Genomic DNA, 15,888 nt, shown 5'->3' on the forward strand with positions numbered 1-15,888 from the left:
AAAAACAATGGGGGGGGGGGCCTTGTTTAACTGAGCGACGCTGCAGCTGGCATGAAATTTTGTCATGTTGTACCATCATTTTGTATTTTGGTATTATAGAAATTTAATCTTTCCTCAAACTCACTCCACACATCCAAAAACACGCATCCATTAGTTCTACACAGCCTATGCATCGAATCTTTTGCCATCGTTATCCTTCTTCTTTATTCATTTTTATCATATTGAGGTAAAATACTGAAAATTTTCACTTTCTCACTTTTCACTCTTGCCTCTTGCAACAACCCTTTCATGTCCTCTCTCATATTGAACTTATTGCTATTTAAGTCATTAGCACCTACTACAATTATGATCTCGTTTACTTTTCTTTTATGTTTTTGAATTGCTTCCTTTATATTCTTAATTTTGACTCCAGGAATGCTTGAAGTTATAACTCCTTCATCAATAGCATGTTTTAGTGTAGAGTAACCATACCAAATGACATCTTTCTTTTTACAAACAATGTCACTTACCTGATTTCCGTTGCTTCCTTGTAAAATTTACCTTTACCACCTTTGCAATATGTCCCCTAAACTTCAAATTTTTAGCAGCTATCACCCTGAGATTCTTTGCCTCCTCCTCCTCCACTTCCTCTAGTATAGTTCCACCAATAGAGTATGCAATCTCCCTGGATAGATTCCCAATTTCAACTTACATCTAGTTGCATGAAACTGACATACCCATTCATTTATCCATCTATCCAGCTTATTTAAATTCTTCTGAAGGAATACCACATCAACACTATTATTAATAACCCTTACTGACAGAAATGAATGTTTAATTCTAAACCCTAACCAAGAAAATCTTGTTCTTTTAATTTGTTAAGAAATGATTTTGTCTTTTTTTTTTTCATGCTCTTTGTGTTTAAATTACCAGTTTTCATTTCTTTTAATTTTTTATAATGGACTTTTAAAGTTTCCTTTTTAAACACCAACTTCAATTTTGCTATTATGCTTTTTCCTCATTTCTAGTATCTCCTTTTTATCTTTCTTTACATCCACATGAAAATTTTCATCTTCCTTTTCAATTCACTGAACGAACATACTCAGGTAAATCAGAGTACTAGAAATTAACTTTTAAGCTCATATTAAAACTAAATTTCTCAAATTTCTTTTTTAGAATATTTTTAAATATGGTTTAAAAATTTGGATCTCTGTTATTATCCAGAAAATTTTGCTATTAACTATTTGAAACCAATCCATGTTTCTTTAGGGCTTTTTAGTGTAGCCTTGATCGTTCACTATCTGGTTTCTCTAAATTTTTACAGAGAATATGTTTTGAGACCGGATCAAATGAATATTTCTCTTCCAGGCCATTGTTTTTTTTTTTAATCCACTGCTGATGAAGGACTGTGCTGTTCCATTTAAACATGACACTTTTGTGTATCTCAGAAGCACATAAGAGAACTTTCAAATGTCCACAAAGTAATCTTTTTTTTTTGCTCTTCAATCTCATTTTCTCAAGAAGTTTCATATGGCAAGATTTTCACAAGCCTCATAACTGAAGAGAATGAGTAACTTGGGCAGAAACAAAAATACCATTTTGCAACAAAACACTTTCTGACCTTCTTTTAGAAAAGTCTGTGAACAACTTCCATTGGCTTGGTTGCATCCTTTCACACATAAACTAGTTACAAGTCTAGAAATATCAAAAACTAAAGAACCTTCCTTCCTACAAAAAAAGTTGCAAAAATACTTTTATATGAAGAAAAATGAAGTCACAGAAATTTTTTTTATAAATAACACACAACACTTGATTAACAAAATTAAAAACATAGCGCTACGCAAAGATGATTCATTAGTCAGTTTTGACGTTTCTGCCCTTTCACAAATGTCCCAATCGGTGACACAATTCTTCTCCTACAGAACAAATTTCCACCCAACATTATGGCTCTCTTTGTCCACGTACTACATTCCAGTTACTTTGAGTGGCAAAATAAATTTTACTCACAAAAAGAAGGTACGGCCATGGGCTCACCACTATCTCTCCCCCTCCAATTGCTAACTTTTATATGGAAGTTTTTGAGAAAAATGCTCTTGATTCCTTTACTCTAAAACCTACAGTGTGGCTTAGATACATTGATGATGTTTTCGTTATCTGGCCACATAGTTGACAAACTTTAAACACATTCCTTAACCACCTAAACAAACAACATGAATGCATACAATTTACTATTGAAATTGAAAATCAGAACTCACTCCCATTCCTGGATACACTGGTCACCTACAGGTGACCAGTGTATCCACACGTCTTCCTACAGGTAGGAAGACGTGTGGATGACCTGTAGAAAGACCTGTAGGAAGAAGACATGTATCCACACGTCTTCCTACAGGCAGTCTATCCTTCACGGTTTACCACAAACCGACACATACTGGCCAATATATACATGCTAACTCATATCACCACCCATCACAAAAATTTGGAGTCATTAACACCCTTAAAAACAGAGCTATATCAATTTGTTCTAATCAACAAGCTCTTAAACAAGAATTAAAGATTATTAGCAACACATTTATAAATAATGACTATAACAAAAATACTATTAATAAAGTACTTCATAAAACTTCATCAAAAAAGAATATAGATTACAGTAAAACCATAGCCATCCCATACATTAAAGTATCAGGAAAAAATCAATAGAATCCTACACCACTATAATCTTAATGCCACTTTTAAACCACCTATAAAATTAAAACACATATTCAACTCCTCTTTTCCCATTGGCACATCCTGGAGTTTATTGCATCTACTGCACCTGGAACTTACCTTATATTGGTGAAACTGGACATACAATCCCTATATGTAAAAAAAAAACACAAAAGACACATTAAATATAACAATTTTGGTGAAGCAGGCCTCTCAGATCACGCTCTCAACACCCTACACAAATTGATTGGAAAAGTACCTGCTCTTTACATCATACAAAAACCTGGTATGAAAGAAAATTTAAAGAAGCCTGTGAAACTTTGATTAACCACCCTAATCTAAACACTAATGGTGGCATAAAAATTCCAAGAATTTGGATGGCACATATTCAGCCTATTTATTTCCAGCATACTTTAGGAATTTAAGCAATTTTCATCTTGTATTGGAAATTATTCCATACCAATTGGTTGAAATTTATATGTATAATAACATAGTTTTTTTTAATATATATATATACACAGTGGTGCCTTGGTTAACAACGGTAATCCGATCCGGGATTACCTTCGTTAACCAAAACCGTCATTATCCAAGGTGCGATTCCCATAAGATTTAATTGAAAATTGATTAATTTGTTCTGGCTCCTCCCCACAACCATAGTACATATTAAAAATAATTTGACAATTTAAATGAGATAAAACTTATTTAAAATGTCATAAAAATATGGTAAATATTATTTATTTATTATACAGTATATGTATTTGCTACAAAAAAATTAACATTAATAAAATGAATTGTTCATGAAAACAGTTTTTAATTATCAATCTTCACCAGAAGGACAATTGGGCTCACTTTGGAGTTTTTTGACAAATGGACCTGTAAAAAACATGTCTAGGATTGTTTGCTTCAGCCTCTTTTTTAAAATGTTTCTGAAAAACTGCATGGACTTTTCATTAAATAGATCTGCAGTTCTGATAACCTCAGATTTGTTTGGATTCCATTTCATAGCAACATTTTGAACTTCTTCCCACTTTGCCAAAACATTTTTGATTTCAGCAGTCGTAATTTGCTCTTTCTCTCCATCCTCATCTTCAGATGAAATTTCCATTTCCTTTTCTTCACATTGCTGCTTGAAAAGTTCTTTTAGCTAGTCAGTACTCAGTTCTCCGTCATGCTTCTCCAATAATTCTTCAACATCTTCCTCTACTTCCAAGTTAAGATCATGAGCAGTTGGCACAATTTGACCAATTTGTGTCCTTTATCTGAAGTTGCTTCATTACAAAGGAAGGACACAGTTTCCTCCATGCTGCTTTGAGACATTTCATTGTTACTTCTTGCCAAGCCTTTACAATTAGCCTAATTGCTATGATAATGTTGAATTCTTCCTTCCAAAATTTTCTTAGGGTTATGTTGGTAGCCTCACGCATTTCAAAGCACCTGGTAAAAAGTGCCCTTGTGTAAAGTTTTTTAAAATTTGCAATTATCAGCTGATCCATAGGTTGAATCAGAGATGTAGTCTTGGGAGGAAGAAAAATCGCCTTGCTAAAATCTAATTCCTCTGGTAGTATGCTCTTCTTGTATGCCCGTTGGATGGCCAGGTGCATTATCCAAGGTTAAAATGGCTTTTAGAGGCAGATTGTTTTGCTCAAGATAGGCTTTGACAGTTGGTCCAAACACTTCGTGAATCCAGTCTCTAAATTCTATTCTTGTGACCCAGGCTTTGCTGTTAGACTTCCACAAAACACCGAGATTGGATTTAGAGACATTGAACTTTTTGAATGCTCAGGGATTATCTGAGTGGTAGATTAACATTGGTTTTACCTTGCAGTCTCCACTTGCATTTGCTACTAAAAGCAATGCTAACCTATCATTCATTGGTTTATGCCCAGGAAGTGTTTTTACTTCTTTGTGATAAATGTCCTGTTGGGCATTTTCTTCCAAAATAATCCAGTCCCATCACAACTGAAGACTTGTTGAGGTATTCTCCTTCTTCTATAATTTTTGTAAAGCTATTGACAAATTTATCTGCTGCTGCTTTGTCAGCACTAGCTGCCTCTCCGTGTCTGACCACACTATGAATTCCTGTTCTTTTTTTAAAATTGTCAAACCAATCTCTGCTACCTTTTGAAATCATCATCATCTACCTCAGAACTTGATCCTGAAGTCTTCTTTTTCAAATCTTGATAAATCTGTTTAGTTTTCTGACAGATTGCATTTTGAGATATAGTATCGCCTGCCATTTCTCTTTCTTTTATCCAAATTAGTAATATATTTTCCATTTGCTCAAAAAGAAGCCTTCTGACATTCGACCTTGAAGCAACTTTAGCTACTATAAGTTCTTCTTTCTTAGCCAACCAGTCATTCTACAATATCAACCAAAATGGTTGATATTGTAGAATGACTGGTTTCATATATTCGATCTAGCTGCATAACTTCATGATGTTTTGCTATTATTTCTTTCTTCTGTTCAATAGAGAAAATTTTTCTGTTTTTTTTCCCTCACTAGCTTTCTTTTTGGGATCCATTTTGTCACACGGTAAAAAAATTCACTCTATAAAAAAAAGATACTCAAAATACGGTATTATCACAAATTGTACAACACTAAGACAAGAGATACAAAGAACATATCGTCACCTGAAAATAATAGTAAAATTTCAAAAAAAAAATTTTTTTTTGAAATAAAAGTTAACAGTTAAATTCGAAACCTGCACTTTTTGACTTAGTGCATTTTGCTTGTAAGGTGATGATATTAGATACAGTACTTACCATAACATACACTGATTAGCAGCTTATAGATACAATGATTATTATACAGATGAGATTTGATTTTGCCTTTTGATGGCAAATGAACAGTGACACGCATCCGCCGATTTATTGTCTATATGAACCAACACATAAAAAGTTAATGCTTAAATACTCATTTTCATTAAAATGCATTTATAACCACAAATTTTAAAATAAAGCACAGTACACTACAAGAAAAGAAACAATAAACGGAAAACGTAAACAGCTGGCTATGATGGGTCAAACATATCTGAGCTTCACAGCTATGCGGCGTGGCTGTTCTCTATTCGACAATGTCTTCCCGCGCATGGCTGAGTGCGATTGGAAAATTCCGGTTTTTTATATCGGATAGAGGTTCACATAATCAAGAGTCGTTAACCATAGTCTGTGTCGTTAACCAAGAGATTTTTTTCTTACAGCCACTTGTCGTTAACCAAGTACGTCGTTATCTGAGGCCATTGTTAACCAAGGCACCACTGTGTGTGTGTGTGTGTGTGTGTGTGTGTGTATAATAGCCCGATTTAATTTTGTGACCTAATAGATAATAATAATAAAACTCTAGCTCTGATGTAGTAAAGTTTTTTTTTTTTTTTTTTTTTCACCAGAGGACAGGCCAATAATTGTTGTAACGGTTGGACAGTAACTTTAGCAAACCATGTAGATTGTAGTGCAGCTTATTTCTTTGTATATGTGTATGCTCCAGATGATGACCTTGTTATGAAGGTCGAAACGTCGAATGTTCATTTAATTTATATTAAACTAAAGTTTTGCTCTAACACAGTAATTGTCTCCATAATTTTTCGTAATGTATCTATGCAGAATCCTTTGATAGACATCAATCTCTCATCAAATCATTTAATTTGCATCATGTAAACTGTCGTGGTTCATGCTTTTAGCTTATTAAGTCATTTTCATTGCTAATACTGAAATTCCAAATAATATGAAGTACCTGTATTAAGCAATTCTAGGTATTTAAAAAAAAAATTTAATTTCTATTCCTAGTGTCATAACCTCCTTGCACATAGATTGCATTGCCACCAGAATAATACAAATACTTTCTGCAAAAAACTATCAGATTTAATGTCTACAATGTTCTTCTACCATTTCTTCAGTTGGTCAACATGTGTGACAAACTTTATCAGGTACTCAACAGTTTATCTTCATCCCCAAGTTTTATCTGAAAGTATGGAAACTACCACTGATATAACCAAATGTGTCTAGGCTATTTACATAAGCACATAAAAACATGATGCATAACTGAAATTAAACTAAAAAATGAAATGGAGCCAACATGCTTAACTATTACTCAAACTGACATATCCTAGAAATGTACAAAGCACCAATTTACTCCGAAATATTATTTTAATGACTAGATTTATGAGTGTGGGGGGGGGGTGTCATATGAATCCCACCCACACAAAAGTTGTAGGCTAAGCATCAGACACCAAACACTGATTTATTTTTTTTAATTTGCTATCTAGTGATCCCACCCAAACTTTATCACTTTTGTAACCTAACTGTGAATCCCCAACCACCACCACTACACACACACACACACACACACACACAAATTATATATTATAAACCACTCATGGCAATATGCAGAGATCTGATTTCTTATTGCCTATTATGGAAATTAATTACACTCACTATTTTTTATGTAATATAGTCTGAGCAAAAGGACATTACATAATACCTCTATTTCCTGATATAACAGAAACTGTCTATATTATGTCTCTAGAAAACTGTCTACTAATGACTCACAAAAAAAGTTAAGTGAGTTTGAGCACGGTTAGTAGTTGGAAGGGGATCAATCATTTGATGCTGTTGGCACACTCTCCCTCAACGAGTCTTTGGACTCCCTGGAGATGTCACATAATAATAATTATACCTTGTCATAAGAGCTCATAATGATTATTTTATACCTTAGAATTCATTGTAGTAAATAGCATTTGTTGGATGATCAAAATTAGCAATTTGTCACCATGTTAATTCATAACGAATTTCTGACCTGAGTTTTCCAAGAAATTAGTATATGTTCTCTAAATATTTCAAAAACATTTGCAAGGCTATTTTCTATATTTATTTTGTTTCACCAAATAACTTGCACCATTAAATTAAATTAGTTTCCAATGAATATCACTTTAAATTTCTTTTGAAATCAGCTATTATGTTTTTCAGCTGCTTCTTGAATTTAAAGCAAAGGTCTCCAAAACTACACTCCATCTATTGTTTGACTCAACATACAAATAAGGAGAGAACTAATTATGATAATTATTATTGTTATCATTGTACTGGAGTCTCCATGGAGTCTGGAAAATCAACAAGATAGGTCCTAAACAACATTCACACAAAATCTGTCATACTTTTACCTCATTCATCAGCATGGTACCCACAACAGACTCTGGTAATTCACTCATTTACTACTCTCTAAGCAAAAAAACCTAGTTATTATACTCTTGCTAACCACACTCTTGCCCAATTTCCAGGATGACACCTAATTCTCCTCTCACCACTAGTTGTACTATGAAACTTCTTGTGTATAAAATCCTATAAAAGCCTTTAAGTTATTTGTGCTACAAGAGCCTCGCAAATCTTCAACTTATCCTGATAAGGAGTATTCCATAGACTTGCCATTATTTTTTGGTCACTCACTTCTGAATTCTCTATCTCTTCTCTCTCCCCACCTCATTCCCAAGAAACTCAGGTAACAAGATCTATACAATAGTCCAGATGGGGCTCTACAGTAAGTTATAATAACTTTGTTATTGCTGCTTATCAGGATGTACTTTAATCACCAGGTAATCCTATGAGCTATTTTAAATGCTTTTGCAATATGCCCTCCAGACTTCAATTCCCTGTCCACCAATACCCTGAAATCATCCAGCAGGATCTCTACATCTTCATTAACTATTTCTCTCTACTCAATTTTGAATAATCAGCCAATAACTGAATATTTCCCTCTAATTATTTTCCTATATCATTAATGCATAAATTAAATACCAGTGTCCCAAGCACACAGACCTAGAGCATACCGATAGACTTCTCCTGGACTCTACTTCTGAATAAATTACTGTCTGATCTCTCTCCCTCCCCATCAGCCACCTCTCTTATTCACCTATACCAGCTTCATATCCATCCTCATTTGCTGCAATTCATCTAACAGAATTCCCACAGAATTGGGTCAAATGCCTTTGTGAAATCCAGTAGTATAACTGTGTTGCCATTATTGAATTGAATTATGGGAGAATAGAGGTTGAAGAATTTGAGGTACTTAGGATATTGCAGAACCACAATGTGAACATGGCTATGGGATCAGATGACATATTGACTTGTGTCTTACGAGAATGTTCAAGTTATCAGTTCCTCTGACTAAGCTGTTTAATTTTAACCTCACTACTGGGAAAGTACTAATGGAGTGGAAAGAAGACAAAATAGTACCACCACATAAAGGAGGCTCTAAGATAGAAGTATTAAATTATGGCCAATCATTACCTCAAGAATAGTGGTTAAATTATAGTGGTCACCTGATACTGCTGAACTTTGCAAAGGCATTTGGCAGGATTTAACATAAAACTCAGATGTATAAACTGAAGCAAATGCAGATGGATATGAATCAAGTGATTTGGATTAGAAGGTGGCTGCTGAACAGATATCAAAGAGTGCTTTATAGAGGAGATGAGTCCAGAAGAAGGAACAAGTGGCTAGTAGTGTACCAAAAGAATCAATACTTGGTTCCACTTTTTTTATTTTGAATTGCCATGCAATCCTAGGACTCCCCTGGGAGTATGCACTACATTACTCAACACCTATCATACTTTTCCAAAAACTCATTTGAATAATTTGAATACTGCAATAATCATTCCCTTAGATAAGCCATTCCTTCACTCAGCAAAAAATGTAGTTCTTAAACCCTTGCTATCATATCCTGTAAAATCATTAATGATTTATGTTTAGATCATATCTGATCTTTTACCAGCTCAAGAATAGTCCATAAATACTAAGAGCAGACATTCTAGAGAATCTTGGTTATCTGCTGTCTGTAATCTCTCTCTCTCTCTACCACTTCCATCTTCACAAAGCCTAGAAGACCAAATCTGAGATGTGCAGCTCACATGAGATCAAACCAAGACATTAAGAAGATAACTTTTTTTAGTCCTTCCTATTCTCATTGGTATCTTCCTGAACATCCCTATAATTGTTTGTGCTGTATTTACTTTCAAAATGAATGTGCTGTAATGAGTTCAATGTAAGCTCTCAAGGGACCAACAAAAGGATGTTACCAAAGCAGACAAAATTTACTGTTACATCATCACTGTGAAACAAAAAAGAATAAGTCACTTTCACTGATCCTGTCAGTATGAATCAAATAAAATATGAATATTGGAGAAAAATAATAAATAAATAAAATAAGATCTTTTTTTGCAATGTTTTTAAACTCTAGAAGGCAATTATAATGTTATTAAATTTAATATTTAATTCCTAATAATTCACTAATACATACAAGTGTATGTGCAACAGCATACTTAACACTGCATATTTTGTTTTGAATTTGTTTAAATATACAATTTAAAAAAAAAAGACTATAAAAATAACTATGAAATCATCTTATTTAGAAATGCAATATTATTTTAAAAACTAATGTTATGCTAAAAGTCCATAAGGTTATGTAAATAATATATCTGAAATGACAATTTCTGCAAAGGAAATTTTCTTCATTACACAAAACCAGTAAAATTCATGATTATATAGTTTTCGAATTTATCCAATTAATTTCTGCTTTTTATAATGCCTCTATGACTTAAAAAACGGCGAATTTTTGTTCAAAAATTTTTTTTTTTTTTTTTTTACCATAATAGCATAAGAGTGAACCATATACTATTACCTACCTTTTACTGCAAACCTTCTTTAGGTTACAACTTTCTACTTCAATATCCTCTTCACATTCTTTATAGGAAATTATTTTTGAGCGTTTTTCTTCGTGTTCCTCTTCCTTTTCTTTTCTTTTTTTCGCTGCTAGCACATCTAAGCCAAGAAGTGAGTACTTGGGAGGAATAGCAGGGAGTTTAAAAACTCCGCCGGATTCAACTACGGCTTTCGGTTTTTTAATGAGAAGTCCACCAACCTGATCTTTAGATCCTTCAAGTCTATGAAGAGAATTTATGTCCACTTCCATTTTAACCACTTAATATGATACATACGCTTTCATATATATATATATATATATATATTCTAAATATCACTTGTTCTATACAATAGATTAAATGTATAACACTTCCATTCGTGTTGACGAGTATACATTTCGTAAGAAACACGGAATTATTTACACCAACAATAAATTTAAATATTCTAAATATTTAAATCCTTTAAACATTACACTACTTTAAATGCTACTATAAAACAAACGACTGTAACACAGCACATTGGACCACAGCGTTTCTAAATTAAATTGTGATAGCAACCATCGTCCTTAAACATGAGCGCCATCTGGTAGTAAAAATATAGAAAAGTCATGTTTCGAAAATAAATTATTAATTGTAATGTTTCTAATCACCGTCGAATGGCACCAGTTAAATAAATCAACATCAACAGCCTTTGTTCATGACAGCCTTTTTTTTTTAAAATACATTACTCAAGAATAGGCTCGTTTCCTTATTTTTATTGCCATAAAACATGTGGAGCAACTTGTTTGACTTCTTTCTTGTTACTAATTTTTAACAGTTCAAATGAAATATATAATTTTCTGTTTAATCAGCATGAACTTGAAAACTTGTGGAAAAATTATCAGTCATCAATTGATTATTTTTTCCTTGAGTGCTTAAGTTCAAATGCAAAACACACACAAGTCAACAGTTACAGCAAAATACAGCCCTTCACAGATTTAATAGTGTACAGTTGTCTCTCAATATCTCACAAGTAATGACCATGTGACCTTGTGCTATGTAAGAGTTGGAATAGCTGATACCTACCACTGAAGAGAGGGACAGCGTGATTATTTTTAATCATGACAGACAAGAAACTGCACATCCATCAAATAATTTATCATTAATGCATTATTTGTCATCCTTTCTGGGAAAAACACTTCTGTTTTTTTAATATTAATATAAAAAAATTTTTAATAATAATAAATAATAATAATTATTATTATTATTATTAGTGACACATTCAAGGAGTACGAAGACTCATCTTGGGACAACAACTACTGTACAACTCTCGATCTCCACCACTACATCAAACCTCTACTACAGTTATCATCTACATCAACGCCACCTACTGTTCACCACCACAACTACTACTTTTTGTCTGTAAATTGCGTGTGTCCTGAAAGCCGATTTGTCTGTATGCAGGATGAAAAGCCCGAGTATCCGGGAGAAAAAACCCTGCTACCTGAGTATGCGATCGGCTAACTCAACTTCATTTGAAAAAAAGCCCACATAAAGTTCCTCCCGTCATGACGAGAATCGAACTTAGGCCTTTTCCAACCGAGGAGTAGACCATACCGTCGTTCTTCCAATTGTGCTAAGAAGCACTTATTCTAAGATGGCTTCAAAGAAGTTCTCAACTACCTCAAAAAACGTAGCCTCATTAATTTCTCCTGAATCTACTAACATTTTCAGTTGTTTTTTTGACGTCACCAGATACGAACATTTCACTTTTTTCTGGACTCTAAATTGTTTACAAGAATTTCAATATTCATGGCTACTTCTGTAACTGAAATATTATCTCTTTTCAATTAAGCTAATGTATGTTTGGAACATAGACACCTGATCTCTTGCAAATTACAGCCACAATTTCAAACAGGGATCTTCAAACAATTTTCGCAATATAACAGGGAATTTTTCTTGAGAAAGAAAATAAGAACGAAGCCTATCAAACATGCTTAAAATTCTGTCAGTTGATGTGCCCAACACTCGCCGTCTGAGACGCGTAAGTGTTGCCAACATGAATTTTTTTATTTTCTCGTAATAAATCACTGCAGATATTGATATTTAGTATCGAACAATGCGACTCCATGGTGATACAAATTACTGGTATTCATGATATTGATATACGATTATAAATTATGAATAATAATTTATGATTGACCAATATTAAAGTCTCTTACATATCCCCAATATTAAAGATAAGAGCCTGTGTAGCTCAGTGGATGTGGCGTTTACACACCACGGCGCATGGCCGCACGAAGGAAGACTTGGTTTCGAGTCTAGTCGGAGACTAGAGGAAATTTTTCTAAGCCTTTTTTCGACCGGTTCCCGAGTTAGTCGATCTCTGGCAAACGGACTTTTTTGTCCCGGAAACTCGGGTTTTTTGTCCCGTAAACTCAAGAAAATCGACCGTAGAACCCACATTGTTTTCATACATTAAATATATTGTGTTAGCGTTAGGGACCACGAGATGGCGGCACATTTGAGCCGTCTCTCCTCATTGTGTACCGTTTAATTAGTGATAGCCTTGGGCCATCTATCTCTGATTGGTATCAGTGGAGATTGAACTGCCCACTCAGTCTCCAAAAGTTAGATAGGGCTAAATGGCCTCGCCTACTCCCGTATATGGGAATAAAAAGGCGTTAGCTGATTTTTTTTCAATATTAAAGTATATTAATAGTTTTTATTAAAAAACGGGACAAAATTGACAATTTTATAAAAACGACGGCGGCTGGGAAATATGAAAAAACGGTACTGTCTCGTTCAAAATGGTACGTATGGTCAGCAGCGTACGTATAAGCCTTTGGCTCTCTCATTCCTGCAATATCACCACCTGGATATCCTCTTGTAATCTGTTCACTTAGTATTTCGACTGATTCAGTTACCTCCTTACCATCGGCATTCCTAAAATCATTCTGCCATATACATTCTATTTTTTACTTGCAGCATATCGAAAGAACTGTTTGCGATTCGCTTTAGCAAGCATTGCAAACTTCTTCTTCTTCTTCTTCTTCTTTTTTTCTTTTTTTTTTTTGCAGCTCCAGCTTGAAGATGATATTCATCAATTTAACTCTCACTTGATTTACTCTCCTGACTCTAGGTATGCAGTCTGCAATTATCTCCCTCAAATACTCCTTTACCACTTCCCTTGCACTATCAATATCCAGCCCTTGCAGTTTTACATGTCGTGGCACTGATCCAAGCTATCTCCTAGGTTTGTCATACTTACCAGCCCTGTATTTTCACATACACCAGTATGTGAAAATACTGCAAGTAAAATGAAAAACGTTTGATTACCTGTTAGTGTAACTCAATGTGTTTTCTATTTACAGCCTTACAGACACCAAAACGTAATTCCACCTCATACCACATTCATGTAAGCATATCCATAGGAATTGCTTCTGTGGTTGCTGTTATTATATGGCGAAGGTGGACAAAGGACTGGATTTTTACTTGATACACAATGTCTCTTACATATCCCCAAAAGAAGAAATCCACTGTAATCAAATCGGGATTGTACGGTGGGACTTTCTCTGCCTATACATTTTCCTGTGAATCAATCGTTGAACGCAGTCGACACAAACACTGCATGTGGCGGGAGTTCCATCCTGTTGGAAAATGAAGTTCTCTAACGTATCCAGGTATGCCATACTCGTAATAATATCCTCATTGAATAAAACAAATATCTCAACAATGCGATAGTAGTAGTGTAGGCACTAGTGTCAAGATCAAGATCAAGATAAGATAAGGAATCGTGACGTCATTGGGTGATAAGATCAGTGACATTATTGTGTGTGATGCGGTGCGTGACGTCATGAGTTTGGAATGTTTGGAATTTCCCTGGGATGGAAGCACATGTGTCATTGACGTCACGTCGTGTGTTTTGGTTTGCTTAGGGAATTGTGGGTGATGATTAGAGATAAGGAATCATGTCGTGATTGGTGGGACACTTTAAACCAAATAGAGGTAGGGTGAATGGGTAAGCGACGTCAGTGTCATGGATGTGTGTTGTTATCAGATGTAGATAAGTGACGTAATTTGTTAATTGTAAATAAGTGACAACAATTAATGGATAAGGATTCGTGCCCTGATTGGTGGGTCACTTTAAACCAAATACGGGTAGGGTAATTGGGGGAAGCGACGTCCGTGTCATGGATGTGTGTTGTTGTGATATGTAGATAAGTGAATGGTTTGCATATGGAATTGTGGGTGATGGTTAGAGATAAGATAGAGTACGGAATGTTTGGAATTTCGCTGGGAGCCCCACCTGTCAGTGGCATTTTGTTGTGTGTTTTGGTTCATGTATGGAATTGTGGGTGATGGTTAGAGATAAGCATCCTGACTTTACGAGTTTGGAATTTTTCTGGGGATCATACGTGTCAGAGACATCACGTAGTGTATTTTTATTTGTATATGGGATAGTGTTTGATGGTTCGAGATAAAGTATTGAATCTCGGAATTTCCCAGGGTGACACACACCAGTCATTGATGTGACGCTGTGTTTTCAATTTTCTATAGTTGGCAGTACGGATTTTCCAAAATAGGTTTTTGGTATTTCATTCCTGTTATTTAGTATGGGAATTTTTAGATTCGTCAAGAGATAGTGGCAGCATCTAGATCTTTTCTGAATAATTAATTACAAATTATCATTGGTGTCCCCCCCTCAAATACACATACACATACGTTTTTCTAGTCAATAGAAGAGCATGGGAATTTTTAGTTTAGAGTCAAGAGATGGCGGCAGCATTTAGACATTTTCTGAATAATTAATTATAGGCTATCATTGCTGTCCCCTCAAACACAAACTTTTTTTCTCATATACGTAACCCTTCCGAATATTCTGATTTGTCTAAAATTTTAAGATCTTAAACTTCATTACTCTTTCTAATTATTGTTATTTTTATTACAGAAGTTTTTGGCTATTGCAATTTTTAGTTTAGAGTCAAGAGAAGGGTCAGCCTTTAGAGATAAAATGAATTATTTTTTGAATGAAAAACCAAATGGCATTTTTTGAAAAAAAATAAATAAATAAACGGAGATATTAATGCATTACAAGAACGTTTGTATGTAATCTAGAAAAATTCTAATCATAATTTAGATTAACTTAACCCCTCTTCAGAATGAGTCTTCTGAATGCCGATAGATATTCCAAATAGATGATTTTTAACCATATATTCACAGCACAACACACAAACACAAGATATGAAAGAATGAAATTGCTGTGAATAACCTGAAAATATAACTGACTCTTGTTCATTTAGGTTTCTGTTCGTTTGTTAATTTCTTTGCACTGTGCCTCATGACTATGTTTTTTTCCACAGTTCCGTCCAATGTGATATCATATATTTGAATTGGAAACGGATTTTGTCGTGGCTAAGTGTGACTTCCTATTTTTGGATTTGGAACACTCCATTGATTGCTTTTTAGAAAATTCTTTTGTCTCCACAAATAAATAGTTATTTCTTATTATTTCATATGAATATCAGCTCTGTAGTATACT

At 34.3% G+C, this 15,888-nt stretch overlaps 1 protein-coding gene across 1 annotated transcript in view; it reads right to left on the bottom strand.

Annotated features, from left to right (window-relative positions):
* The window catches only part of Prp16 (ATP-dependent RNA helicase l(1)G0007), a 261,425-nt gene extending 250,579 nt beyond the window's left edge, over positions 1-10,846 (bottom strand). Inside the window, exon 1 of the mRNA XM_090397330.1 lies at positions 10,353-10,846. Within this exon, the coding sequence (XP_090253456.1) occupies positions 10,353-10,639 (287 nt within the window). The 5' untranslated portion in view covers positions 10,640-10,846. The remainder of the gene's footprint in view (positions 1-10,352) is intronic.
* Between the last annotated feature and the right edge of the window lie 5,042 nt (positions 10,847-15,888).

The sequence above is a fragment of the Typopeltis vanoorti genome, chromosome 9 (assembly GCF_054136105.1).
Source record: "Typopeltis vanoorti isolate ZY-2024b chromosome 9, IOZ_Tvanoo_1.0, whole genome shotgun sequence".
In the NCBI taxonomy this organism is placed as follows: domain Eukaryota; kingdom Metazoa; phylum Arthropoda; class Arachnida; order Uropygi; family Thelyphonidae; genus Typopeltis; species Typopeltis vanoorti.